General features: G+C 54.6%; 2 protein-coding genes across 4 annotated transcripts in view; both read right to left on the reverse strand.

The window, feature by feature from the left end:
* LOC144940615 (translocating chain-associated membrane protein 1-like) overlaps positions 1-27729 on the reverse strand; it is a 443732-nt gene that overhangs the window by 102566 nt on the left and 313437 nt on the right. The window contains exon 12 of one of the 2 annotated variants that reach the window (XR_013639145.1): positions 14566-14609. The exons of the other annotated variant lie outside the window; for it this stretch is intronic. The gene's annotated coding sequence lies outside the window, so the exon portion shown is untranslated. Of the gene's footprint in view, positions 1-14565; positions 14610-27729 lie in introns of those variants that run through there. 2 annotated transcript variants of the gene reach the window in all.
* On the reverse strand, positions 4562-27670 carry LOC144940616 (microtubule-associated protein RP/EB family member 1-like). 2 transcript variants are annotated; one of them, XM_078866874.1, is made up of 8 exons: positions 27289-27670; positions 23371-23473; positions 13497-13624; positions 11859-12004; positions 8883-9084; positions 7687-7841; positions 6540-6689; positions 4562-5471 (listed from the first exon to the last, which is right to left on the reverse strand). In XM_078866874.1, the coding sequence occupies exons 3-8, from the start codon at positions 13615-13617 to the stop codon at positions 5418-5420; spliced, it is 828 nt and encodes a 275-aa protein (XP_078723000.1). In that variant the 5' UTR covers positions 13618-13624; positions 23371-23473; positions 27289-27670; the 3' UTR covers positions 4562-5417. The 2 variants fall into 2 exon arrangements, with proteins under 2 accessions (XP_078723000.1, XP_078722999.1); XM_078866873.1 differs by lacking the exon at positions 23371-23473.

Here is a 27729-nt window from a genome sequence, read left to right on the forward strand (position 1 = left end):
GGGGGGGGCGGTGTATGTGTGTGTGTGGGGGTGCGGTGTGTGTGTGTGTGGGGGTGCAGTGTGTATGTGTGTGTGGGGGTGCGGTGTGTGTGTGTGTGGGGCGGTGTGTGTGTGTGTGGGGGTGCGGTGTGTGTGTGTGTGGGGGTGCGGTGTGTGTGTGTGGGGGTGCGGTGTGTGTGGGGCGGTGTGTGTGTGTGGGGGTGCGGTGTGTGTGTGTGTGGGGGTGCGGTGTGTGTGTGGGGGTGCGGTGTGTGTGGGGCGGTGTGTGTGTGTGTGGGGGTGCGGTGTGTGTTTGGGGGTGCGGTGTGTGTGTGTGGGGGCGGTGTGTGTGTGTGGGGGTGCGGTGTGTGGGGGTGCGGTGTGTGTGGGGCGGTGTGTGCGTGTGGGGGGGGCGGTGTGTGCGTGTGGGGGGTGCGGTGTGTGTGTGTGGGGGGGGCAGTGTGTGTGTGTGTGGGGGGGCGGTGTGTGTGTGTGTGTGTGGGGGGGCGGTGTGTGTGTGTGTGTGTGGGGGGGCGGTGTGTGTGTGTGGGGGGGCGGTGTGTGTGTGTGGGGGTGCGGTGTGTGTGTGTGTGGGGGGGCGGTGTGTGTGTGTGGGGGGTGCGGTGTGTGTGTGGGGGTGCGGTGTGTGTGTGTGTGTGGGGGGTGCGGTGTGTGTGTGTGGGGGGTGCGGTGTGTGTGTGTGTGGGGGCGGTGTGTGTGTGTGGGGGGGCGGTGGTGGCGTGTGTGTGTGTGGGTGGGGGTGGCGTGTGTGTGTGTGGGGGGGCGGTGTGTGTGTGTGTGGGGGGGCGGTGTGTGTGTGTGGGGCGGTGTGTGTGTGGGGGGGGGCTGTGTGTGTGTGGGGGGGGCAGTGTGGGTGTGTGTGTGTGTGGGGGGGGCGGTGTGTGTGTGGGGGGGGGGCGGTGTGTGTGTGTGTGTGGGGGGGGCGGTGTGTGTGTGTGGGGGGGGGGCGGTGTGTGTGGGGGGGGCGGTGTGTGTGTGTGGGGGAGGCGGTGTGTGTTTGTGTGGGGGCGGTGTGTGTGTGTGGGGGGGGCGGTGTGTGTGTGGGGGGGGGGGGGCGGTGTGGGTGTGTGTGTGTGGGGGGGGCGGTGTGTGTGTGGGGGGGGGGGGGCGGTGTGTGTGTGTGTGTGGGGGGCGGTGTGTGTGTGTGGGGGGGGCGGTGTGTGTGGGGGGTGCGGTGTGTGTGTGGGGGAGGCGGTGTGTGTGTGTGGGGGGGGCGGTGTGTGTTTGTGGGGGGGGCGGTGTGTGTGTGTGTGGGGGGGGCGGTGTGTGTGTGGGGGGGGGCAGTGTGTGTGTGGGCGGGGGCGGTGTGTGTGTGGGGGGCGGTGTGTGTGTGTGTGGGGCGGTGTGTGTGGGGCGGTGTGTGTGGGTGGGGGCGGTGTGTGTGTGTGGGGGGGGGTGGTGTGTGTGGGGGGGGGCGGTGTGTGTTTGTGTGGGGGGGCGGTGTGTGTGTGTGGGGGGGGCGGTGTGTGTGTGTGTGGGGGGGCGGTGTGTGTGTGGGGGGGGCGGTGTGTGTTTGTGTGGGGGGGCGGTGTGTGTGTGTGGGGGGGGCGGTGTGTGTGTGTGTGGGGGGGGGCGGTGTGTGTGTGGGGGGGGGCGGTGTGTGTGTGGGGGGGGCGGTGTGTGTGTGGGGGGGGGGGCGGTGTGTGTGTGTGGGGGGGCGGTGTGTGTGTGGGGGGGGGGGGGCTCGGATCTCGACACCCGGTCGCGTCGGTGGAAACCCGCCGTTGACACTCCGAGCGCCGGGTCTCTTCGCGCAAGAGACGGAAAAAGTTGCTTCGACAGATTCCGCTACGGGCGAACGTCCGGCGACTTGGAACAGACCTCCCCCAGCGCCGTGAACGCCATTGGCACGAGTCTACGACGGCAAAACGGACGCCCGCCTCTGCGATAGACCACCTGCGGGGGGGCGTTGTAAGTGGACTCGCCCGTGTCTCGCGAGAGTGGAACGCACGCGACTCGAAGGGGGGCTCCTCCTGACGGCACGCGGAGTCCTGAGCACTCGCAGACGGAGTCGATACCCAGCCCAAGTGGCGCGCCCGGCGACAGGAAACGCAGCCGATGAAGATGCTCACCCTCACAGCACTCCTCTGCCCCCTTCTACACCTCCCCCTTTCTCAAGGGCGGGGGGGAGCTGGGGGGGGGGCACCAAGTGGACCCCCTCTTCAAGGGCACGCGGTAATTAACGAAGGCACTTGTTCCACGAGCGTGGCGGAGGTTCCTCGAAGGCTCCCGCCCCGCCGTGGTGAACTCGGTCTGTTTGTCGCTGCTCACTTGGGACATCGCTCCCCCCCCGCCCGCCCGTCACTCGCGGGACAATTACAGACTACGCCTGTGAAACGGAGCGCTGCCTTCGCGATGAGAAAATAAGTATAACCCGTAAAAACAAAGTTTTTCACTATAAATCCTTTACATGCGTGGCGGCTAGAGTTCTCTCGTCCTCTGGCTTGAGATGGCTGCCACCTATGGGTCAGATGATTGCATTGCACCATTAAGCAATTGGTAATTCAATATAATATTTTTGTCCTAGAAAGTGTAAAATTTTTGGAAAAAAATTTCACGAACATTAATTGTCACGCACAACGAGTCTGTGTGAAAATTGTCAGCTCGATTGGATCACGGGAAGTGGGTAAAAAAACGACCGAAAGATTTGCACGGTCATAAGCAAGCAAGCGAACTTAATATAAAGGATTTAAAAATGCCAAATGCCTGCGTGCGTGCGGGTCCTGGGGCGATGACGCTGCAGTTGCCAACGGGCTGGGGGACGAGGGCCTGGTCCCGCAGCGGATAGACCACGGTTGGCGGTGACGAGCTGATTTTGTTCAGTTGCATAGCGGCGTCTCGCGGCGATTGGCGAACAGCGCTGCGAACCCAGAGACCCTCGGCAAAGGTTACCGGGCGCGGCTAACATCGGTAACGAGCGATATCGGAAATTGGTCGCGAGGTTCCAACACAAAGACAAAGATTCCCCCGTATAGCCTTGAACCGACTGTTTGGGCAAGTGCCGTTAGCGAGCGCCGATGAAGGCTGTGGCACACGAGGAGGTGGCAGGGGCGGCCAAACACACCAGGCCCGGCCGACTTGTTTACACACCGCACACCGGCTCCTCGTTCTGATGCCGAGTCTACCTAGGGGAGGCCCAGGACTTGGCCAGAGACGTAGCCGTGGGCGGGAATTTCACCCGGGTCGCCGGGTTCGTAGCGCAGCGCTCAGATCGCGACGCACTCCAGCTCTTAGCCAACACTGTCTCTGACCAGGTGCGGGTGAAGTATGGCCAAGTGACCCCCCCCCCCACGACCAAGGCAAGTGGAGGCGGCCTTTATCCAGGAAGTGAACTGAAAAATTGTAAAGTATTACTTGGATGAGAACTACTTGCTGCACTGCTTTATAAGTGGCACCGTGGAGAGCAAACTAATGACTCAACAGGATTCAGGGAGTCCGAACCAGAGGTCGCAACCGGGTACCCGATACCCGTACCCTACCCGATACCCGGCTACCCGTACCCGGCCGGGTACGGGTAGCCGTTTGCGACCCTGGTGCGGCCGGGTACGGGTAAGGAATCAAAACCCGTTTGCGACCTCTGGTCCGAACCGTTGACGTTTCTGGCAACGGCAGGCGCTCGTCTGCGCTCGTCTGCCCTGCCCGCCACCCCCGGATCGAACACGTCACCCTCAACGTGAGCTGCACCCCCCCCCCCCCGCCCACCGGTGCGGATCCACGCCCTGCGTGGATCCCACGGTTGCGCCATCGCGACCGGCTACTCTCGAGAATCGCCGCGTGGCGTAACCATCGCCCCCCCCCCCCGCTCTGCCCCCCCCGCCCCGCTTTGCCCGCGTCCGAGCGAGCGGTTCAGTGGCGAGGGGGACGTGGCCGCGTCCGGCTACTCCCTCACCCGGTTAGCTCCACCCCTAAACCAAACCCCCCGTCACCACCCCCGCGTCACCATTATAACGACCACAGTTCACAAAAACAAAACGCGTCGCGCGACGAAACGCTGTTAGGCCGCTTAAGAAACGAATATAATCTCCCCGGCCGCTCGAAAGAGCCGCGTCGCTTGTGGCGAGCGAGTGGACAGCCGCCCGCATCCGCTTGCAGAGACGAGAGCGAGCCCCCCGGGGGGGGGGGGGGGGGGGGGGGGGGTCGCACGATGCCGACGCGCAAGCGGCCCCTCCCGCCGCGGCGTGGGGGAGGAGGTCCTGGCGACGATTGCGCCGAGGCCGCCCGTGGAGCCGACGAGACGGGGCGCGTCGCGGGCGACTTGGGCACGGCGACGACGGGAGGCGGGCGGGGCTCGAGCGTGCTGATTGGACACGGGGCTGGTGACCCAACACGACGGCACGACGGGCGTGACGGGGCTCGCAGGGCCGAGGGGGGCCGCGTGGCGGTTGGACAGCGGAGGGCCGCTGGGTTGAAATCCGCCGTCGTCTCTGCGCTTTCCACAATCCCCACACTTGGGGTCGATTCTGAGAAAACCCGAGTTGGTGACCGGCGCAGGCATCGTCGCAAGACGACCGCCCCCCCCGCCCCCCACCCCCCACCATGCAACGGTCGCAGCTCGCTAATGGACGCAAAAGCAAAGTGAGATTTAATTCCATCGCTACAGTCAACTAACAGCCACACCGCCACAAATAAAACGACATGGCTATGGGCCCCCCCCCACCGTCCTCCCCCCCACCCCCCACAACAACCGTAACTTCTCCAGACGTGAGACCAGGATACAAAAACAAGACGACAGCGCATCGACGAGACGCGGAGCAACGGTGCGTAGGCACGGTGGGGGGTGTTGGGGTACGACGGGAAAACACGACCACCAGGTGCGTACCACAGCGAGAGGGGGCAGGGGTGTGGGAGATGGGGGTCGGGTGTGAACCAGGGCAGCCCAGACAGCGTGTGGATAGGCTCAGCCGACAGGCGACTTGCCCAAACGGGACACGGGGGGAGGACGGGGGGGTAAGGTGTGAACATCCGGCGCGAGACAGGGCAAGTCCAAGGGGCGCACGTGGGGAGACGGGGCAAGCGAGCGGCTCGGGCGAGAAGACAAGAAAGTGTTGATATAAGACACGGACGGGTGGGGGAGGGGGGTCAGGTGACGTTGGGGGGAAGAGAAAGAGTCATCGAATGAAAAGCCTGAGGTCAAGAGGCTGAGAGAGAGCGCGCCATGTGGCATCGCGCGCGTGTCTGTGACGCGCGGCACGTTTGGTTTTGCGCGCCGTGACGTGCGCGTTGTACGGTGCGTGCGTGCGTGCGATAGGTTTGGCTCGGCGCGGTGTGTGTGGTGCGTGCGTGGCGACCCGCGCGTGTCCCATGCGGTGCGTGTGGCACCGCCCGGTCACGACGCGTGGTTGCGGTGTGGCTGGCGCCGTGGGCTGGCGCCGTGGGCTGGCGCCGTGGGCTGGCGCCGTGGGCATGTGCAGCAGTGTTTAGTACGACTCTTGCTCTCCCTCCACCTCGTCTTCCGGCACCTGGAACCCATCCTGCGCGGAGGGGGGTGGGAGGGAGGAAGGGGGGGGGAGGGGAGTGAGAAAAGGGTGCCAGATGTTGACACCCTCACCTGGTGTATAGGAGGTCGTGGGTTCAATCCCGACCCTGACACGTGTACATTTGGAGTTTGTGTATCCGTCTCCCCGCGGCCGCGTGGTTTTTCACTTCACGTTTAGAATCGACGTCCCGTTTACAGTATTTGAGCTGCTATAGATGTCCACGCGATGACAAGCCACTTCGTTGAGCTACCATTGGCGGCCAGGTTGCAATACAGCCCAGTGGGGGGGGCCTTACTCGGTAAAATAAGAAATAGTTGACTTTTAGTTCAGCTTGGGGAGTTACACCGGCACCTACAACCTCGGCCCTAACGCAACAATGCCCAAATATCTGGGTGGCTCGGCAAGAACACGGGTCAAGCACGGAATACGGTTGTGGTGCTGCTTCAACTGTGGTTGTGAGTACGAGACATCTCCTTTACCAGTGGCAAAATCTAGTAATAGGTTTTACCCTTTCAACCGGTACAAAAACTGACACCTTTATGCTTACCCCGAGCTCTTAATACTCTGATAGTGCGCTGTTTTTGAGTTGTACGCCTTTTGGCGTCATCTGGTCCAACACCAATGGAGACTAGGCTCTAAGAAAAGCTGTCTCGGGTGTGGACCAATCAACTTCAAGGACAGTGCATATCATTATCATTATCAGATTTGTTTCTTTTTGTTTGCATTTTGACTGCTTGTGTTGTGGTTATTGCAAACATGATGCCTTGTATAAAGGTGTCAGTTTTTGTACCAGTTGAAAGGGTAAAAACCTATTACTACTGTGGTTGTGAGTCCACACCTCCGCGGCGTTCAAGATGTGCTTGTGTACGAGTCGTGGTCGTGGCTGTGCGGCGGTGTTTGAGTGCGCACACTCCGTGCCGATCAGGATGTGGTTGTGTAGGGGTCACGGTTGTGGCTGTGCAGCGGTGGTAGAGTGCGCACACTCCGTGCCAAGCAGGATGTGGTTGTGTATGGGTCGTGGTTGTACGGTGGCCGTGGCTGTGGCCATGGTCAAGTCCTCACCTCCGTTGCGTAGAGGATGTCGCAGATGCTTCGGATGACGGGCATCTTGTCATCGGTGCTCTGACACAGAACCTCGATCTCGCGCAGCTTTCCAAAGTAAAAGTCCCGCTCCTTCTCCAGCGTCTCCACAGTGGACTTCAAGTCTGTAAGCTGCAAGGACAGACAAAGATCCCCCGTATAGCCTTCAACAGACTTGCTAAGCGAGGGGCACCTATGAAGGCCGGCATGGCACACGAGGGGGTGGGTGGCCAACACCACGCACGGCTAAACTCTGTCTCCGTGATGCTGATGTTTACACACTGCAAACGAGCACTCATTTAAGGCCGAGATGATTCAGGGGAGGCCCAGGGCTGCTTCAGATATTCCTCACCTTGGCGACTAGTTGTGAGTGGGAATCAAACTCAGGCGGCCGGTGTTCGTATCGCAGTGCCCTAAACCACCGTGCCACCGTTCCCGGCACCGGTAAGCACACGCAACTTCACACGTGCACGCAGGGACGTTACGCACAAGCGCACACATACAGTACATGCACGTACAGCTCTCGCACCTCGGATTAGCGCGGTTGGCAAAGTACAGTGCGAAAGAAATTCAACATACATACTCCCGTCAGGACACGCGTGTCTGCTGTGTTAATATCTGTGCTGCTATGTGTACCTTGTGTGTGTGTGCGCCCCCCGCTGTGTGTGTGTGCATGTGTGTGTGCACTTGTGTGTATGCCCCGTGTGCGCATGTGTGTGTGTGCACGTGTGTGTGCGCGTGTGCATGTGTGTGTGCACGTGTGTGTGCGTGCGTGTGTGTGTGCATGTGTGTGTATGTCCCGTGTGCGCATGTGTGTGTGCACGTGTGTGTGCGTGCGTGTGTGCATGTGTGTGTGCACGTGTGTGTGCGTGCGTGTGTGCGTGTGTGTGCATGTGTGTGTATGCCCCGTGTGCGTATGTGTGTGTGCATGTGTGCGTGCGTGTGTGTGCGCCCCCCGCTGTGTGTGGCCTGGCACAAGCGTTGTGGTGACGTCACCGCCACTCAGTGGCGAGTGGCGGTTGTCGTTGTTGTTGTCGTTGTTGTTGTTGTCGTTGTTGTTGTTGTCGTCGTTGTTGTCGTCGTCGTTGTCGTCGTTGTTGTTGTCGTTGTTGTTGTGTGTGTGGACTACCTGTTGGCCCAGCTCGGCCACCGCGGGGTCCTCCCCGCACCCGTTGCGTGACGCCGCCGCCGCCGCCCCCCCGGCCGGCAGCCTCCGGGGCCCTGCGCTGGCCTGGGACGCCGGGGAGGCTGCCCCCATGCGCTGGACCGGCACCATGCGCGGGGCTACGCACACACACACACACACACGGGCAAGCACACGTACACATGCATGCAGACACGTGCACAAAAACACACAAAAAGACAAAGAACCCCGTATAGTCTTAACACACTGTTGGGGCAAGTGCAGTTCGGGAGCACCTATGAAGGCTGCCGGCACGGCACACGAGGGGGTGGGTGGCCAACACCACGCCCGGCCGCTGTTGTTTCCCCAGTGGTGACGTTTACACACCGCACGAGGTACGCAGTTGAAGCCCGCATCCACGCGACCACGGGGAGAGAGAGAGACACGCAAACGCCAAATATACAGCAGCAGGCGTCAGGGTCGGGATCGAACCCACGACCTCCTGTATACCAGGCGAGGTAGTTAACATCTCCAAGCCACCGTGATGATGATGATGTGAGAGAGACACGCAAACTCCAAATATAGGGCAGGCGTCAGGGTCACGATCGAACCCACGACCTCCTGTAGACCAGGCGAGGTAGTTAACATCTCCTAGCCACCATGATGATGATGAGAGAGAGAGAGAGACACGCAAACGCACAAATATACAGCAGCAGGCGTCAGGGTCGGGATCGAACCCACGACCTCCTGCGTACCAGGCGAGGTAGTTAACATCTCCACCGGGGCTCCCAATCCGACTGCCGCTAGGCATCGAGTTCTACACCAAGCGCAGTGCGGAAGGGGCTGGGCCGCTCCGCGCTTGACAGCGCGGTTCCAACTTCAGCGGGTGGAGCAACGGCGCAGTGGTCAGGGAAGTCGTGCTACGAACCCAGCGTCCCGAGTTCAATTCCCGGCCACGGATAGATGCAACGGGCGAGAACCACTTCTGCACCCTGCCCCCCCCCACCTCACCAGCTCGCACCGACCAGCGTGGTGAAGAAGTACGGTCAAAGCCCCGACAACACCCACCAATGAATTCCACGGCACATAGGAACCTTCACCCATTAGTGGATTGACAACAACCGCTGCAGTCACATTTCATTTAACTTCATCTCGACTTTGTGACGATGCGGGTGCCGGCGCGAGCGACCGATCGCCCTCACCGGTTGTGCAGACCGGCTTGCGGGTCTTGGGCGCCAGCTGCTCGACGCTGCCAGACGCCACGGGGCCCTGCAAGCCCTGCCTCGCGCCCATCGGGTCGTACTCCTTGCCGTCGTAGTTGGCGTCGAAGAACTTCTTGAACCACTGCACGAACTCAAAGTTGTCCTGGAACTTGCTCTTCACCAGCTTGTCCACCGGTATCACCTGGGGAGTGTGTGCGCGCGCGCGCAGCACAAAGATAACAACTATTAAAACTAGTTTTTATTTTAGCAGGTAAGGTCCACTGACCTTACCTGCATCAACAAGATGCAACAACTGTTCTCTTTTAGCCCCCCCCCCCAACACGTTCCACTCATTGGCTTCCACATTCAGATTAGCCCCTCCCCCCCTTCCCTCCCCCCTTAAACTTGTATTTAAGAGCCTTGACTCTTAGAAACTTGCCTCACTTGAGACAGTAAATCTCGCTGTGACGGTCCCACCTGATGACGGAGAGTTGTGTTGCCTCCGAAACGTCGTGATTTATTATTTTATTTCTATTATTATTTCAATTATATTTTTGTTATTTATTTTTTTACCTCCGTGACTTTACCGAAAAACCTACGAGTACAAGGTCCACCGAGCTCCACAGCTCTTTTTCAGAAGCGACCTGGCCACAAATCATGGGCTCAACGAAGTGGCTTATCGCGTCGAAATTCTAAGCAGTCAATTCATCTAAATGCATGAGATTACATTGGACACCTCCAAGACCTTCGTGGAGGTAGCTCTCCGATCTTACATTGACATGCAAATTTCTCACTTTAACATCACTAGCCCCACCAACTTCGCTTAAGAGCCTTGGGCTACACACCCATTTGAAACATTTAAAACAGCCTGCCTCAGCAGCTTTCCCACTTTTTTAAATCCTTTATATTAAGTTCGCTTGCTTGCTTGCGTGCTTGCTTGCTTGCATGCTTGCTTGCTTAGGACCGTGCAAATCTTTCGGTCGTTTTTTAACCCACTTCCCGTGATCCAATCGATCTGACATTTTCCACACAGACTCGTTGTGTGTGACAATTAATTTTCGTGAAATTTTTTTTTAAAATTTTTACACTGTTTAGGGAAAACAAATTAAATATTTAATTACCAATTGCTTAATACTGGCAGACAATCATCTGACCCATAGATTGTAGCCATCTCAAGCCAGAGGACGAGAGGACTCTAGCCGCCACGCATATAAAGGATTTAGAGTGAAAAACTTTGTTTTTACGGCTTTACTTGTTTCTCCTGATGACGATTGCTTGCGTTGCGATGGAAACGTCGTAGTTTTTTTGTTATTTTTGTTATTTTCTTAGAACCTATCAAGGTGACTTTACCGAAAGACCCAAGAATATGAATTCCTGCAGCCACGAAAGCTTCAAGTCAAGATTTGCGTGGTATTAATTCCAAATGTGGAGATAGAAAGTGGAGGACCCGGAGAAAACATGCAAACTACAAATAAACAGGCGTCAGGATCGGGATGGAACCCCCGACCTCGTGCATACTTGGCAAGGTAGCTATGAATGCTGGCACGGCACGAGAGCGAGGTGGTGTGTGGCGAGAGCACCACACCGGCCGCCTTCATCTCCCTCGTGGTTAATTCCTCCTCCCACGTTGAGGACTCGATTCTACCACACTCTTGCCTTATCCACATCGGTCAACCGCCACACTGCAGGCCCCAACCACACTCATTCACCCACACGCTCATCCACACGCTCGCCACACTCTAGGCCACAACCACACTCATTCACTCACACGCTCGCCACACTCTAGGCCACAACAACACTCATTCACTCACACGCTCGCCACACTCTAGGCCACAACAACACTCATTCACTCATCCACTCGCTCACCACACTGCAGGCCCCAACCACACTCATTCACCCACCCACCCACTCATCCACACGCTCGCCACACTCGGCCAAAACAACACTCATCCACTCGCTCACCGCACTGCAGGCCTCAACCACACTCATTCACCCACCCACTCATCCACACGCTCGCCACACTCGGCCAAAACAACACTCATCCACTCGCTCACCACACTGCAGGCCCCAACCACACTCATTCACCCACCCACCCACTCATCCACACGCTCGCCACACTCGGCCAAAACAACACTCATCCACTCGCTCACCACACTGCAGGCCTCAACCACACTCATTCACCCACCCACTCATCCACACGCTCGCCACACTCTCGGCCACAACAACACTCATCCACTCGCTCACTGCACTGCAGGTCACAACAACACTCATCCACTCGCTCACAACCACACTCATTCACTCGCTCACTGCACTGCAGGTCACAACAACACTCATTCACCCACCCACTCATCCACACGCTCGCCACACTCTAGGCCACAACAACACTCATTCAAATTTCGATTTAAAGCTTTCGTGACTGCAGGGATTCATCTTCTTGGTTCTTTCGGTAAAGTCACGTAGAAGGGAAATAATAAAATAATGTTAATAAAACATAATAAAATAATTCTCATGACGTTTCGGCCACAACGCAAGCAGCCGTCCTCAGGTGAAGAACAGGTCTGTCGGAAAGACAGCGTCTGAATGAAAAGACGCTGTCTTTCCGACAGCCCTGTTCTTCACCTGAGGACGGCTGCTTGCGTTGTAGCCGAAACGTCGTGAGAATTGTATTTTATTATGTTTCATTTTTATTATTTATTATTTCCCTTCTACGTGACTTTACCGAAAGAACCAAGAAGAACACTCATTCACTCGCTCACCGCACTGCAGGTCACAACAACAAACTCCCCCCCCCCCCCACTTTGGAATTCCCTCCCTTGCGCTGCCCACCTCGTCAAGCACGTTAAACTCGAACCTATCGCAAGTTCGACGGTGCTGTTGGTAGCTGGCCGCACGGCGTTCTGGGCTCTCTGGGAACGTGCTCAGCAACGGTGTTTTTACAGAAAGGATCTTCTGGGTCACGGGAAAAAATGCCCTTACCTTGTCCACGCCCATCTTCTTGAAGGCGACTTGTAACAGCTTGAAGTTGTGCAGATATTCGTGCTCATGCTTGGCCTGGAACTTGGCCTTCTTGAGCAAGATGCAGCCGGGGAACAGCATGTCCATGAACTGGCAGTATGCCACACCTATACAAAGACAAAGACCCCCCCCACCCCCGTATAGCCTTAACAGACTGTCGGGGCAAGAGCTGTTAAGCGAGCACCTACGGAGGCTGGCACGACACACGAGGGGGTGGGCGGCAAAAAAGGTCCCATGATAAACGTTCATCGCACACAATACACGCAACACGACGTAGCATCATCACAACAGCACAAATAAAACAAATGCACGTCCATTAACTTATGGTAAGGAATAGCTGGTGCACACACACAAACCCCACACAGCATGCATACAACGCACACATGACATCATATAGACAGCGCATCATTCTGCAAATACAACACCTGCCGCAATTTGTCACTAAGTGGTGGTGACGTCACCACGGCGCCTGTGCCAGGCGCGCTTTGAGGCCCCGTTAAGTGTCGATGGCTCGCTGGCAGGAGGTCACGGGACAGACCCAGGTGCAAGAGGCCAATCTTTACACCGCTGGTACCGGTCTTCGGCATGTCTACTCGGCTCGCATCAGCTCCATCTCTTCTCTAGCCCGTGTCATGCTTGTTTAGCCCCCTCTATCCGAGCAAACAGAAGCTACATGGGTATGTGGTGGCTGGGCATGCGGGCTACATGACCCAGCCAAGGCAGCCCTTGCCTGGCGGAGGAACTCACCGATTGGGAATGTGTCCAGATTTTCCACGGATTTGTGAGCACATACAACACACATGCCACGTCACGCGCTTCACGTATCGCGTAAACCCCCGCACGTACAACAATCTACACGTTCAACATTCGACACGCACCGTGCAATGCACACACACCACACCGCATGTGTAACACCATTGACCTTACTGGCAGTTACTCCGACAAAACCTACCTCACAATAGAGAACACGCAAAGCGTACACACAGCAACGTGAGCTTTGCGTGGGGCAGAGGACAGATCTAAAGTGTTACAGGAGGCAAAGGGCAGGTCTCAAGCAGGTCTAGCGGGACAGGGGCATGGGTCCAGTATATATGATGGCAGGTCTGGCGGGGTCAAGGGCAGGTCTCGTGGATGAAGGGGCAGATCTCGTAGGTCAGAGGGCAGGTCTGGCGGGGTCAAGGGCAGGTCTCGTGGATGAAGGGGCAGATCTCGTAGGTCAGAGGGCATGTCTGTGGGGTCAAGGGCATGTCTGTGGGGTCAAGGGCAGGTCTCGTGGATGAGGGGGCAGATCTCGTAGGTCAGAGGGCATGTCTGGCGGGGTCAAGGGCAGGTCTCGTGGATGAGGGGGCAGATCTCGTAGGTCAGAGGGCATGTCTGTGGGGGCAAAGGGCAGGACAGACAGGACGAATAGTCGTGGATGACATGGTTAGGTGGGGCAAGGGGTTTATCCGACACGGCAGGTCTGGCGGAGTTGGGGGGGAGATGGGCGGATGGCCGGGTAGATGTGGCTGGTAAGACGTGGCTGGGCTGGTGAGGTAGAACTGTGAGGGCATGGGCAGGAGAGGGGTTGGGGGCGAGGGGTGGCGGGGCAAGGCTTACCAGAGCAGAGCTGCTCGATCTTGCTGTATTGGAGCTGCAGGGTTTCGTTGATCCAGTTGATGATGTCGTGCCGGGAGAGGTTTTCTGTCGTCACAGACGTGGCGTGAACGTTGACGGCCATCGCAAACCTTCGCACGCACGACAACAGCAGCAGCAACAACCGCCGTTGAGCACTCGGTGGCGGCGACGTCACCACGGCCGCTTGTGCCACGCTCGGTGCACGTTGAGGTCATGTGCAGTGTCAAAGGCTCGTTGCTGGCAGGTGGTCACGGAACAGACGCAACGGTGGCGAGATGTTAACTACCTCGCTTGGCATCCAGGAGGTCGCGGGTTCGATCCAGACCCGGACACCTGCTGTATATTTGGAGTCTGCATGTCTCTCTCCAAATGGGTTTTTTTCTCCGGGTTCTCAAGTATTTTTCCCTCCACGTTTAGAAACATCCATCTCGAGTATTGGCTGCTATAAATTTCCAAATAAGCCACTTCGTTGAGCTATCAATTGCAGTTCAGTGGGTCTAACCTGGTAAAATAAAATTAGTTTAGTTTTAGACCAAGAAGCCATGGGTTGACCGACTGAGTTGAGTGGCAGATGCATCAACTGTGCTCCCTATTGTGAAAACTGTGTGTTTTAGCCGCCCGGCGCTCCACTCGTTGTTGCGAGCGTCGCTCCTCTGCCCTCCATTGTTGCTGGAGGGTGAATGCTTCCAACACACACACACACACACCAAGTCACTCGTGCACATGATACTGTGCTGGTCTTTTGGTGTTCTCGAGTGTATAAACCAAAAAAACTTGAAACTTTGGACACACACACATATACACAACGTATATGCACACAGCACACATAAGGAACACAGGCATATTAAGGCAAAGATCACCCTTACAGCCTGTTGGGGCACAAGTTCTGCTGGAGAGCATATTAAAGCCAAGATGGAGCGAGAGGCAGAGGTCGCAAACGGGTTTTGATTCCTTACCCGTACCCGGCCGCACCAGGGTCGCAAACGGGTACCCGTACTCGGCTGGGTATCGGGTAGGGTACGGCTACCCGTACCCGGCCGGGTACGGGTAGCCGGGTATCGGGTAGGGTACGGGTATCGGGTACCCGATTGCGACCTCTGGCGAGAGGTGTGGCAAGCATGATGCCCGGCCAACTCTGGCTCCAGTGCTGATAATTATAATCACACAACGCAGCAGGTATTAAGGTTGAGTCAACATAGGGGAGGTCCAGGAGCAGTTCAGATACCTCTGGAATACAATGTCAGCTGTGACCAGGATTCGAACTCGGGTCACCGGGTTTGTGGCGTAGTGTGTTCATCACTTCACCACCGCTCCCCACAATACCCGCCACTCGCCATTAAGTGACGGTGATGTCACCAAGGTGCTGGTGCCAGGCCAGGTGCACTTTGAGGCCACGTGAAGTGGCAAAGGCTGGCTCATAGGTCATGGGACAGACCCAGCAGGATGCCATGGGTTGACCGACTGAGATGACTGGCAGATGCACCCAGCTGTGCCCCCTACTGTGCCAACTTGCTGAATTTTAGCCGCCCGGCGCTCCGCTCGTTGTTGTGAGCGTCGCTTCTTCTGCCCTCAGTTATTGTTCGAGGGCGCCTGCCTCCAACTGCCCAGTAGCATCCTTCACGAGCCTCCTCCATATACACACACGCTCACACGAATACACATACACAAATGCGTACATGTATACATACACAAGCATACACACGAGCTTTCTTCATACACACACGCTCACACAAATACACAAACGCGTACATGTATACATACACAAGCATACAAAGACGCACCTGTTTTTCCCAATAGACTGCAAGGCTGTTCACCGTGTGAAGCAAGAAGGGGCCTCAAAATGCACCTTAGCCTGTCACAATTCAAGTGGTGATGTTACCATCACTTACTTGTGAAGGGCGACTGTTGTTGAAAATAGTAACTGTAGTGGGGTGATGGTAGAGCGATGGTTCTGGGGGGTGCGGTGGTGGTGATGATAATAGTGAAGCTATCAGTCATGTTGGTGGTGGTGATGATCGTAATGCTGGCAGTGACGGTGGTTACGATGATGGCAATGAACATGGCGGTGACACCGGTGGTGATGATGGCGGCGGTGATGGTGATGCTAGCAGTCATGTTGACGGCAGGGAAGGTGAAGATGGTGGTGGTTATTGTGGCACTTATCCTGCAAAAGGTGGTAGTGGTGGCAATGATGGTGTTGATGTTGATGCAAGCAGTAACGTAACTTGACGTTGATGTTGCAGTGGTGATGGTAGCAATGATGCTCGGGAAGGTGGTGACAATGTTGATGATACTGTTGATGGTGATAATGATGATGGTGGTAAGGATGATGGTGGTGATGGTGGTGGCTGATGAAGACGCTGGTGTGATGACGATCACTGTGTTGGTGATGGCGGTGGTGATGTGGGGAGCGGTAGTGCAGCGGTTAGCACGCTGCGCTACGAACCTGGCGACCCGAGTTTGATTTCCGCTCAAGGCCAACACCAGTGACGATTATCTGAATCGGTCCTGGGCCTCTCCTAGGTAGACTCAACCTCAAAATGAGTACCTGGTGCGATGTGTAAACATCGCCACTGAGGAGACAAAGGTGGCCGGGCGTAATGCTTGCCACCAATCCCCCCCCATGTGCCATGCCAGCCTTCACAGGTGCTCGCTAACAGCACTTGGGGTCGGCAAACCAAAAATAGACAACGGCCATTAATTTCGAATTCGGTAACGAAAGAATTCAATATTTCAAGAGCCGCTATGCATGCAATGTGGTGAATACGTCCTGACCCCTGGTCTCAGCGATAGCGGGGATTTTTGTCTTGGCGATGACGGTGGTTGCGAGCGACCGCGAAGACGCCGATAAGAAACTGGGCGACCAAATGTGTACATTCGCAGCCTAGGCAGGCGATGACCCGCATCGCGAGACACCGCGCACAGTAAAACCGACGGAATGCGTTCAGTGATGGCCCAGTTAATGGTGGCAACAGCTGCAGCTGCATTAAAGCATCCTCACTGAAGGCGAGCCTCGCAGGAACAAACATTCTTACCAACGCACAGAGGGTACAGCCACCACTCACACACATCCAGAAATACACAAAGATCCCCCCCCCCCGTATAGCCTGTAACAAGACTGTTGGGGCAAGTGCTCTTAGCGAGCATCTACAAAGGCCAGCACGACACACGAGGGGGTGGGTGGCCAACACCACACCCGGCCGCCTTTGTCTCCCTAGTGGTGATGTTTAAACACCTTAGCAGATACTACTTTTTTAGGCTGAGTTGACCTAGGGGACGGCCACGACCGGTTCGGATAATCGTCACCGGTGTTGTCCGTAAGCGGGAATCGAACTCGGGTAGTGGTAGCGTCACGTGCTAACCGCGCCACCACCGCTCACAAGTCACAGCCACGCACACATCTCAATACACTTTCACAGCCCATTCATGCACACACATTAACTATGGCACAACACCATCTTTATACACTTACAAAATGCATTCCCACACACCCACATCATCTATACATTTGTGCACACACCCACATATATACTCCCTCAAACACACCCACTCCTACAAAGACAAAGATACCACCGTATAGCCCAAGACAAACTGTTTGGGCAAGTGCTGTCAGCTAGTAGCACCGATGAAGGCCGGCACGTCACACGAGGAGGTGGGTGGGTGGCCAGCACCACGCTGGGCTGCGTTTGTCTCCCGAGTGTCGATGTTTTTCAACACCGCACCAGGTACCCCCATTCGCGGCGTGAGCAGGAATCGAAATTGGCCGCTGGGTTGGTACGACTCCACTACCACTCCCCACTACACAATCTTACACACGCCCAATCACACGTCCCTCTCTATGCAGTCTTATGCAGGTAAACTCTCACACGCCCACCAACTTCCACGTGGCACATTATTAAAAGCACATACGCAAGAACACCCTCACACATCACCATCTGTATACACTTTAACACATGCACTCGATAAATAAAGACAAATATCCCCCGTATAGCCTGTAACAGACTGTTTGGGCAAGTGCTGTTAGCGAGCACCTATGAAGGCAGGCACAGAAACCACACCTGGCTGCCTTTGTCTCCCCCGAGGCCCAGAACCGGTTCAGATAATCGTCGCTGGTGTTGGTGGCCGTGAGTGGGAACAGAACTCGGGTCGCCGGGTTCGTAGCGCAGCGCGTTAATCGCTACGCCACCGCTCCCCCATGCGCACACTCACTTGTACACAAGCACACTCGTACCCACTTGGCACTTGAAGTTTTATACAAACTACTACAGTACTGTATTTTATGTGTTGCATTGCAGTCAGAACGGATGACTCAATCAAAAGGCTGCGAGTTAAATTCTTCACAGACCGGGTAAGATGTCGTTCTACTTTCTGTAAAGCCGTCGCGGAGATTTATAAGAGCACAGTGCTTGCGTCGACAGGAATGTGGAATTTCCGCAGAGAGATGGGTTGATGGCCGATGGACAAAAATAATGATGGAGTGGCAGCCGAGGAATGGAATGCGTTCGAGAGGACGTGCACGGGGGAGATGGAGCAATGGAATCAGCTGGTGCGCTACGTGTTGTTATTATTATAACGCCGCATGATCGTGAGGGGTGGCGCGGGGGACACGGGGAGGCCTTCATCCAGCAGTGGATTGACAACGATGAGGATCACGGGAATGAAACCCGAATTAAAACTCAGAACCTCAGCAGTGACAAGTGATAGCCAAACAAGGTGGGATATCACGTGGAAATGTATAGCAGCCAAATACTCTTAAACGCGTGATGTCGAGTCTAAATGTGGAGGGAAAAAGCGGAGGGCCCCGAGAAAAAAATCCACGTGACCACAGAGAAAGACACGCAAACTCCAAACATACAGCAGGCGTCGAGGTCGGGATCTAACCCACGACCTCCTGTAGACCAGGCGAGGGTGATAGCATCTCGCCAACGTGGCAGCATGTGTTCTGACACAACAATTGTGAACCCCCCCCGAGTCACCTCCACACACAAATACTGCACATTCTTACACACACACACTTTCACATAAACAGGTCTCACATTTATCCTGGAGTCTGTTGGCTCTATTCAACCAAGATGCCCTATAGTATTTAACAGGCTGTCGGGGCCAAGTGCTGTTTGCGAGCACCTAAGAGGACCACAGCATGGCACGAGGTGTGTGGGCAGCACCAGCCCTGACTGCCTTTGTCTCCCTCGCGGCGATGTTTTTACACGTCGCCAAAGCTATTCGATTGGGGAAAAGTTCGACCGAGGGGAGGCCCAGGACCGATTCAGATAATCGTCACAGGTGTTGGCCGTGAGCGGGAATCGAACTCGGGTGGCCGGGTTCGAAGCGCAGCGTGATAACCGCTACACTACCACTCCCCACATTCCCCAACACACACACACACAGACTTTCATATGAAAACGGGTCTTTTAGCCTGGAGAAACCATTGACTCGAAACACCAGTCTCTCTCACACACAATACAGCCGTCATCTACTGATAACGTCACGTGAGCATGTGCCAAGGCCTGTGCCACAAGGCCACGCAGTTATTTAAAAAGAAATCTCCTGTTATACAGCGTTCAAGCATGCTGTCTGGTGCAAGTGCTGGTGGCGCAAGCGGCTATTAAAGGCTGGAAACTGAGCACAACGATAGTGGTTGTGTCGAGATGTGAACTCCCTCGCCTGGTATGCAGGAAAAATCTTGACTTAAAGCTTTCGTGACTGCAGGAATTCATATTCTTCGGGTCGTTCGGTTAAGTCACGTAGATAGGTTGAAAGAAAATAACAAAAAAAAACTACGGCGTTTCGATCACAACACAGGCGATCGAAACGTCGTAGTTTATTGTTATTTTATTTCAACCTATCTACGTGACTTTACCGAAAGACCCCATGGGTATGCAGGAAGCCGTGGGTTCGATCCCGACTGTGACGCCGACTGTATATTGGATCGGTCGCGTGGATTTTTCTCTGGGTCATCAGTTTTCATTGTTTTAATTCCACGCTTTTGATTAACTCACACCTTCTGTTGTATCCTCAAATCTTGTAACTAAATTTTTACCCACTTCCCAATGTGGTATCGACTGCAAACTTGGTATACTTATGGCACTGATGACAATACTATATTCTATCATAAAAATTTTTAAATAAATATTTGTAAACATTATTTTTTCTATGTTATGTTTCGGCTTGGGTCTAATTGTCCACGCTCAACTGACGTTGGCTGTAAATCACCACGGCCCCTTACGTTGTGGCAAGCTTCGGGGCCACTTCCTGGAGTTATTCCATTACTAGTACGGTACATTTCATTAAAGCGTGTTTTTTAAAAAGTTGTTTTTAAATAATACTTCTTTTTTTTCCCCCCGACACATTTATAATCAACATCACGCGTTTAGAGTATTAGGCTGCTACACATTTCTACATCAGAAATTTCGTTGCGCGATGATTTATGGCCAGGTTACTTCTGAAATAGAGCTATAGAGCTCAGAGGGCATTATCTGGTCAAATAAAAAAATGTTTAAAACCACGACCTTCATTTAACCATTCCACTTTGCACCGCCGATTGGCACGGTTGGCTACGTAAGGTACAAAGGAAGTTAAACATAAATAAATACATTTAAGGCCGAGTCGACCTAGGTGTAGGGGGGAGGAACGCAAGGGCTCGTTGGATCCATCACTCGCCAATGACGTTTGTCGCGGTCGGGAGTTGAACTCTGGCCGCTTGGTTTGTAGCGCAGTGCCGTTGACCACCAGCGCTCAAACCAATCTTGGATCTGGTTCAATACTGCGACGTCAAATAATGAATTAAATAACTTGAGCGCTTTCCTGCTCAGACAAGTGCAGGCAGCGCTCATTTCCTGCTCACAGGCCTGAGCCAGCGGTAGACATTCCACGTTCCCCTGGAAGGGGGCGAAGACATCCACAGGAACAAACCACCACCGCTGTACTCGGCACAAAGCGGTACAAACAGCACTCATTTTATCCACCCTGGAGGAATGACGACAGGCTGACGCGCAACCTCCCAACTCAAAAAACAGGTCCACGCGTCTGTCAAAGTCCATCCACTGCTGCACACACCGTCGCCATCCTCCACGTTGCACTGCTGCTACACTCCCATCTCATTGAACGGATCTCAGTGTGGTTATGGAATATGCCATTCCATAACCACTCTTGTCCATCGACCATGTGGGGGTGCCGCGGTGGTGAGATGTTAACTACCTCGTCTGGTTTACAGGTGGTGCGCGTTCGATCCCGATCCTGACGCCTGCTGTATATTTGGAGTTTGTGTGTCTTTCCCCATGGTGGGGTGTATTTTTCTCCGGGTCCTCCAGTTTTTCATTCCACATTTAAAAAAAAACCTTGCGTTTAGAGTATTTGTCTGCAATAAAATGCCACGTGATAAGCCACTACGTTGAGCTATCATGCGTGGCGAGGTCGCTGCTGAAAGAGAGCTACATTGCTCAGTGGGGGTCTTTCCTGTTAAAATAAAAAGTGTAATTAGTGTATTTGTGGTTAAAATTTCAACAATCCTACGATGGCCTCCAAAGGGCAATGCATAAAGATGCACTAACAACAAAGTGGTACTGAGTTTATCGACCCATGAAGGGAAGATGGGAAAAGTCACAATTCCGACTGGGGTTTTGAACGCGCAACTTTCTGACTGCGAGGCAAGTACTACTCTCAACCATAGCACCGCCCAGGAAGGTGCAAGAACCTCTTTTTGGTCAAAAACTAAATAAATAACGCACCCTTCCCATATTTGTCTCGGTCACATAAAACAATAAAGTTGTGCTTTACACAACCCACCAGCAGCACGGTCTTCTGGGAGTGTGTCCTAGCAGCAGCATTGCCGCAGTGCAATGCCTCTATGTTTAGTCAGTGAGCGCCTATTAAGGCAGTGCACGCACAGGTTACAGCACAGCACAGACACATTGCTTGGGGTGGTGGGTGAAGCAACTCGTATGCCCCGGGGCTGCCTCGTGTTCGCGGTACAGTCGTTTGTGATTCAAAGGTGGTCACTCATTTTGTGCCGAGTAAACCTAAGGGGCACCCAGGCACGGATTCAGATATCGCATGGTCAACGTGAGTCGTGTTGTTTTTTGCAGAGATCTTAGTGTAGGCTGCGAACTGCTTAGAAACTCACGAATGCCCCACACACGCATCCGTGTGTGTGGTTACTGTAGGGGAGCGGTAGTGTAGCTGTTGCGCGCTGCGCTACCAACCTGGCGAGCCGAGTTCGATTCCCGCTCACGGCCAACCACCGGTGACGATTATCTGAACCGCTCGGCCTCCCTTAGGTCGATTCAGCCTCAAATGTGTACCTGGTGTGGGGTGTAAACATCACCACTGGGGAGACAAAGGCGGCCGGGCGTGGTGCCGGCCACCCCCTTGTGTGCCGTGGCAGCCTTCATAGGCGCTCGCTAACATTAGTTGCCCGAAGTTTTTTAAGGCTACACGGGAGATCTTTGTCTTTGTAGTTACTGTACACTTTCATACACGGTTTACAACACCCACATATTTGTGAACGTGTGTGTAGAACACGTGTGTGTGTGTACACGTGGGAAATGTGTCAGCGTGAGATTGTGTATGTGTATGTTTGAGACCGCGTGTGTGTGTGTGTTGTTGTGTGTGGGGAGCGATAGTGCAGCGAGTTAGAGGCACTGCGCTACAAACTCGGCAACCCGAGTTCAACTCCCACTCACAGCCAACACCGGCGATGATTATCTGAACTGGTCCTCGGCCTCCCCTAGGTCGACTCGGCCTCAAATGAGGTCCTGGTGTGGTGTGTAAACATCGCTAATGGGGAGACAAAGGTGGCCAGGCGTGGTGCTGGCCACCCACCACCCCCTCCGTGTGCGGGTTCTGATCTTCATAGGTGCTCGCTCTTGCCCCATCAGTCTGCTAAAGGCTACACGGGGGATCTTTGTTGTGTACTTGTGCAAGTAGTGTCAGGGTGAAAGGGGATGTGTGCAAGTGTGTGATCATTCCGTCAGCGTTACTTCACAATACTGGCCTAAAACACTAAGTTTATCCGTTTATACTGGTAGGAACCTCCTGGTTACACCAGCCCACAGGGGATTATTGTGTCCGTCGTGCTGGGGAGGGGCTGGGTGGGGAGGGGCTGGGTGGGGAGGGACTGGGTGGGGAGGGGCTGGGTGGGGGGTAGGAGGGGTGGGGCTGGGTGGGGAGGGGCTGGTCACCTCGTGGTGCACTTATAAAACACCAACCCACAGGGGATTATTGTATCTGTCCGTTGTGCATCCAAAAATGGGAGGGGTGGGGCTGGGTGGAGAGGGGAGGGTGGGGAGAGGCTGGGTGGGGAGGGTGGGGAGGGGCTGGGTGGGGAGAAGAGGGTGGGGAGGGTGAGGCTGGGTGGGGAGGGGTGGGGCTGGGTGGGAGGGGGCTGGTCACACCGTGGTGCCCTTATAAAACTCAACGTTTAACCGACTCACGCCGGCTTGTGCCCGCCCTCACAGTCGGGCATATTTGTGGAATACACCACGCCGCCGTTGACCCTGCAGGCCATTGACCGAGCAACCCAACGTTCCTACCAGCTCCCTCCGCAGCAGGAATGTGTTAGATTGACTCCGTGTGAGACTCCGTTTGTGTGCGCGCCAGTAAGTATGTCTGGGGAGGGTTAGTGTAGTGGGGTTAGTGTAGTGGGGTTAGTGTAGTGGGGTTAGTGTAGTGGGGTTAGTGTAGTGGGGTTAGTGTAGTGGGGTTAGTGTAGTGGGGTTAGTGTAGTGTTGTTAGTGTAGTTAGTGTAGTGTTGTTAGTGTAGTGTTGTTAGTGTAGTGTTGTTAGTGTAGTGTTGTTAGTGTAGTGTTGTTAGTGTAGTGTTGTTAGTGTAGTGGGGTTAGCGCACTGCGCTACGAACCTGGCGACCCGAGTTCGATTCCCGCTCACGGCCAACACCAGTGACTGTTATCCGAACCACTCCTCGGCCACCTCACTCAGCATCAAATGAGTAGATTGCGCCACTAGGGATACAAAGGCGGCCGGGCGTGGTGTTGGCCACCTACCCCCTCGTGTGCCGTGCCGGCCAGGCTGTACGGGGGGGTCTTTGTCTTTGTGCGTACGCGTGACTAAGTGAATGTGTGATTGCGAGAATCAATGCATTCGTGCGATTGAATGTGTGCGCAAGAATAAGTGTGTAAATGAGCGTGAAAGTGAATGTGTGATTGAATTATCGAGTTGGTGTGGAATCTAGGTTGGTAATGAAACACTCAATGTCACAATCACGTTTACACTCGGACGCTCACATTCACTCACACGTTCTCAAGCAAATCATCCATTCACTCACTTCCACACTCATATTTCACGCTTACACTCATTCTTTGACACGCACTTATACACCTCCTGACACACACGTGAAATAGCTCGTAAAAAATGGTTGGAGTCTCTTAGAGACTCCAAATTCATACGGAATCACAATTATTGCACACACACACACAGATGGACACTCCCTCACAAACACACACAGATGGACACTCCCTCACACACACACACAGATGGACACTCCCTCACACACACACACAGATGGACACTCCCTCACACACACACACAGATGGACACTCCCTCACACACACACACAGATGGACACTCCCTCACACACACACACACAGATGGACACTCCCTCACACACACACACAGATGGACACTCCCTCACACACACACAGATGGACACTCCCTCACACACAGACACAGATGGACACTCCCTCACACACACACACACAGATGGACACTCCCTCACACACACACACACAGATGGACACTCCCTCACACACACACACAGATGGACACTCCCTCACACACACACAGATGGACACTCCCTCACACACAGACACAGATGGACACTCCCTCACACACAGACACAGATGGACACTCCCTCACACACACACACAGATGGACACTCCCTCACACACACACACAGATGGACACTCCCTCACACACACACACAGATGGACACTCCCTCACACACACACACACAGATGGACACTCCCTCACACACACACACACAGATGGACACTCCCTCACACACACACACAGATGGACACTCCCTCACACACACACACACACAGATGGACACTCCCTCACACACACACAGATGAACACTCCCTCACACACACACACAGATGGACACTCCCTCTCACACACACACACAGATGGACACTCCCTCACACACACACACACACAGATGGACACTCCCTCACACACACACAGATGGACACTCCCTCACACACACACACACAGATGGACACTCCCTCACACACACACACACAGATGGACACTCCCTCACACACACAGATGGACACTCCCTCACACACACACAGATGGACACTCGCTCACACACACACACAGATGGACACTCCCTCACACACACACACAGATGGACACTCCCTCACACACACACACAGATGGACACTCCCTCACACACACACACAAATGGACACTCACACCAATGGACACCAATGGACACTCACACACACACAGATGGACACACACACTTGCACTCTCTCACACACAGTTGCAATCACACACACAGTTACACTCACACCCGCAAACAGTTACACACACACTTGCACAGTCACACACTTGCACACACACACACTGCACACTCACACACTCTGCACCCACACTCTGCACACACACTGCACACACACACACTCTGCACACACTCTGCACATACTCACACTCTGCACGCACACACACACACTCTGCACACACTGCACACCCATTGCACACACACACTGACACACTCCACACACACACTTGCACACACTCACATACTTGCCCACACTTGCACACTCACACACACACACACACTGCACACACACACACTGCACACACTGCACACCCACACACTTGCACACACTTGCACACACACACTAACACACACACTTGCACACTCACACCCAGGCGTGGCCCTCTACCATCTCGGGTTTCTGAGAAGCAGCTGCTGCTGCCCTTTACTCGGTGTCTAACTCAGCAGCACAAACATCATGGGCTACTACTGCTGCTGCCCCTGACGCGCGTGTACACGGGCTAGGGGTGTACACTGGGTGGGTTGTACACTGGTTAGTGTTGTACACGGGCTAGGGGTGTACACTGGGTGGGTTGTACACTGGTTAGTGTTGTACACGGGTTAGGGTTGTACACTGGATGGGTTGTACACTGGTTAGGGTTGTACACAGATTAGTGTTGTAAAAGGGGTGGGTTGTACAAGGAGGTGGGTTGTACACAGATTAGTGTTGCACACGGATTAGGGTTGTACACTGGGTGGGTTGTACACTGGTTAGTGTTGTACACGGGCTAGGGGTGTACACTGGGTGGGTTGTACACTGGTTAGTGTTGTACACGGGTTAGGGTTGTACACTGGATGGGTTGTACACTGGTTAGTGTTGTACACGGGTTAGGGTTGTACACAGATTAGTGTTGTAAAAGGGGTGGGTTGTACAAGGAGGTGGGTTGTACACAGATTAGTGTTGCACACGGATTAGGGTTGTACACTGGGTGGGTTGTACACTGGTTAGTGTTGTACACGGGCTAGGGGTGTACACTGGGTGGGTTGTACACTGGTTAGTGTTGTACACGGGTTAGGGTTGTACACTGGATGGGTTGTACACTGGTTAGTGTTGTACACGGGTTAGGGTTGTACACAGATTAGTGTTGTAAAAGGGGTGGGTTGTACAAGGAGGTGGGTTGTACACAGATTAGTGTTGCACACGGATTAGGGTTGTACACTGGGTGGGTTGTACACTGGTTAGTGTTGTACACGGGCTAGGGGTGTACACTGGGTGGGTTGTACACTGGATGGGTTGTACACGGGCTAGGGGTGTACACTGGGTGGGTTTTACACTGGTTAGGGTTGTACACGGGTTAGGGTTGTATACTGGGTGGGTTGTACACGGGTTAGGGTTGTACACTGGGTGGGTTGTACACGGGTTAGGGTTGTACACTGGGTGGGTTGTACACTGGGTGGGTTGTACACGGGTTAGGGTTGTACACTGGGTGGGTTGTACACGGGTTAGGGTTGTACACTGGGTGGGTTGTACACGGGTTAGGGTTGTACACTGGGTGGGTTGTACACTGGGTGGGTTGTACACTGGTTAGGGTTGTACACTGGGTGGGTTGTACACGGGTTAGGGTTGTACACGGGTTAGGGTTGTACACTGGGTGGGTTGTACACTGGGTGGGTTGTACACGGGTTAGGGTTGTACACTGGGTGGGTTGTACACTGGGTGGGTTGTACACTGGGTGGGTTGTACACTGAGTGGGTTGTACACGGGTTAGGGTTGTACACGGGTTAGGGTTGTACACTGGGTGGGTTGTACACGGGTTAGGGTTGTACACTGGGTGGGTTGTACACTGGGTGGGTTGTACACTGGGTGGGTTGTACACTGGGTGGGTTGTACACGGGTTAGGGTTGTACAGGGGGTGGGCTGTACAACGATTCGGGTTGTACACGGGTTAGGGGTGTACAAGGGGTGGGTTGTACACTGATTAGTGTTGTACACTGATTATGATTGTACACTGATTATGATTGTACACTGATTATGATTGTACACTGATTATGATTGTACACTGATTATGATTGTACACGGGTTAGTCTTGTACACAGGGCGGGTTGTACACAGGTTAGTGTTGTACAGGGGTTAGTGTTGTACACTGATTATGATTGTACACTGATTAGTGTTGTACACGGGTTAGTGTTGTACACGCATTATGGTTGCACTGTACACATTCGCGTCTCGCACGCGCACCACGACAGCTGTAATAAACGTGTTCTACTCACCAACGAAAATCGTCGTCGACCCCGCGAATGACGAGGATGGAACAAAAAGAAACCACGGCAATTAATAAAGAAAGTGACCGCGACGTCAATGGAGCACGCAGAGCTGGGCAGAACGGGGCGGGCGGGCGGGCGGGCGGGAGGGTTTCCTGAGGGGAAAATCTTCGCCGGCGAATATTGTGACGGCGTTCGAAGGCGAAGTGGAGGAGGGGTAGGCGAGGCCGAGGCGCGGTTTGAAAGAGAAGGTAAAGTGACGGGGCAAGCGAGTGGCGCGGGACGCGGTGGTGGTGGTGGTGATGATGGTGGAGGAGGCCGAAGAAAAACCAGAGCGGAGCAGCGAGCGAAACCCGCCAAACCAGCTGCGCGCGCCGATTGGTCAGCGACGGCCACGTGGTGCGGCAATCAACGGTGGGGGGGGCGGGGCGGGTGGGGGTATGGGGGCGG

The sequence above is a fragment of the Lampetra fluviatilis genome, chromosome 23, assembly GCF_964198595.1.
Source record: "Lampetra fluviatilis chromosome 23, kcLamFluv1.1, whole genome shotgun sequence".
Classification (NCBI taxonomy): domain Eukaryota; kingdom Metazoa; phylum Chordata; class Hyperoartia; order Petromyzontiformes; family Petromyzontidae; genus Lampetra; species Lampetra fluviatilis.

Coding starts and splice junctions, on each gene's coding strand:
- LOC144940616 (XM_078866873.1), bottom strand. CDS start 13,617: ATGGCCGTCAACGTTCACGCCACGTCTGTGACGACAGAAAACCTCTCC. Junction 12,005..13,496: donor GATCGAGCAGCTCTGCTCTG/GTAAGCCTTGCC, acceptor GTCTTTGTATAG/GTGTGGCATACTGCCAGTTC. Junction 9,085..11,858: donor AGAAGATGGGCGTGGACAAG/GTAAGGGCATTT, acceptor CACACTCCCCAG/GTGATACCGGTGGACAAGCT.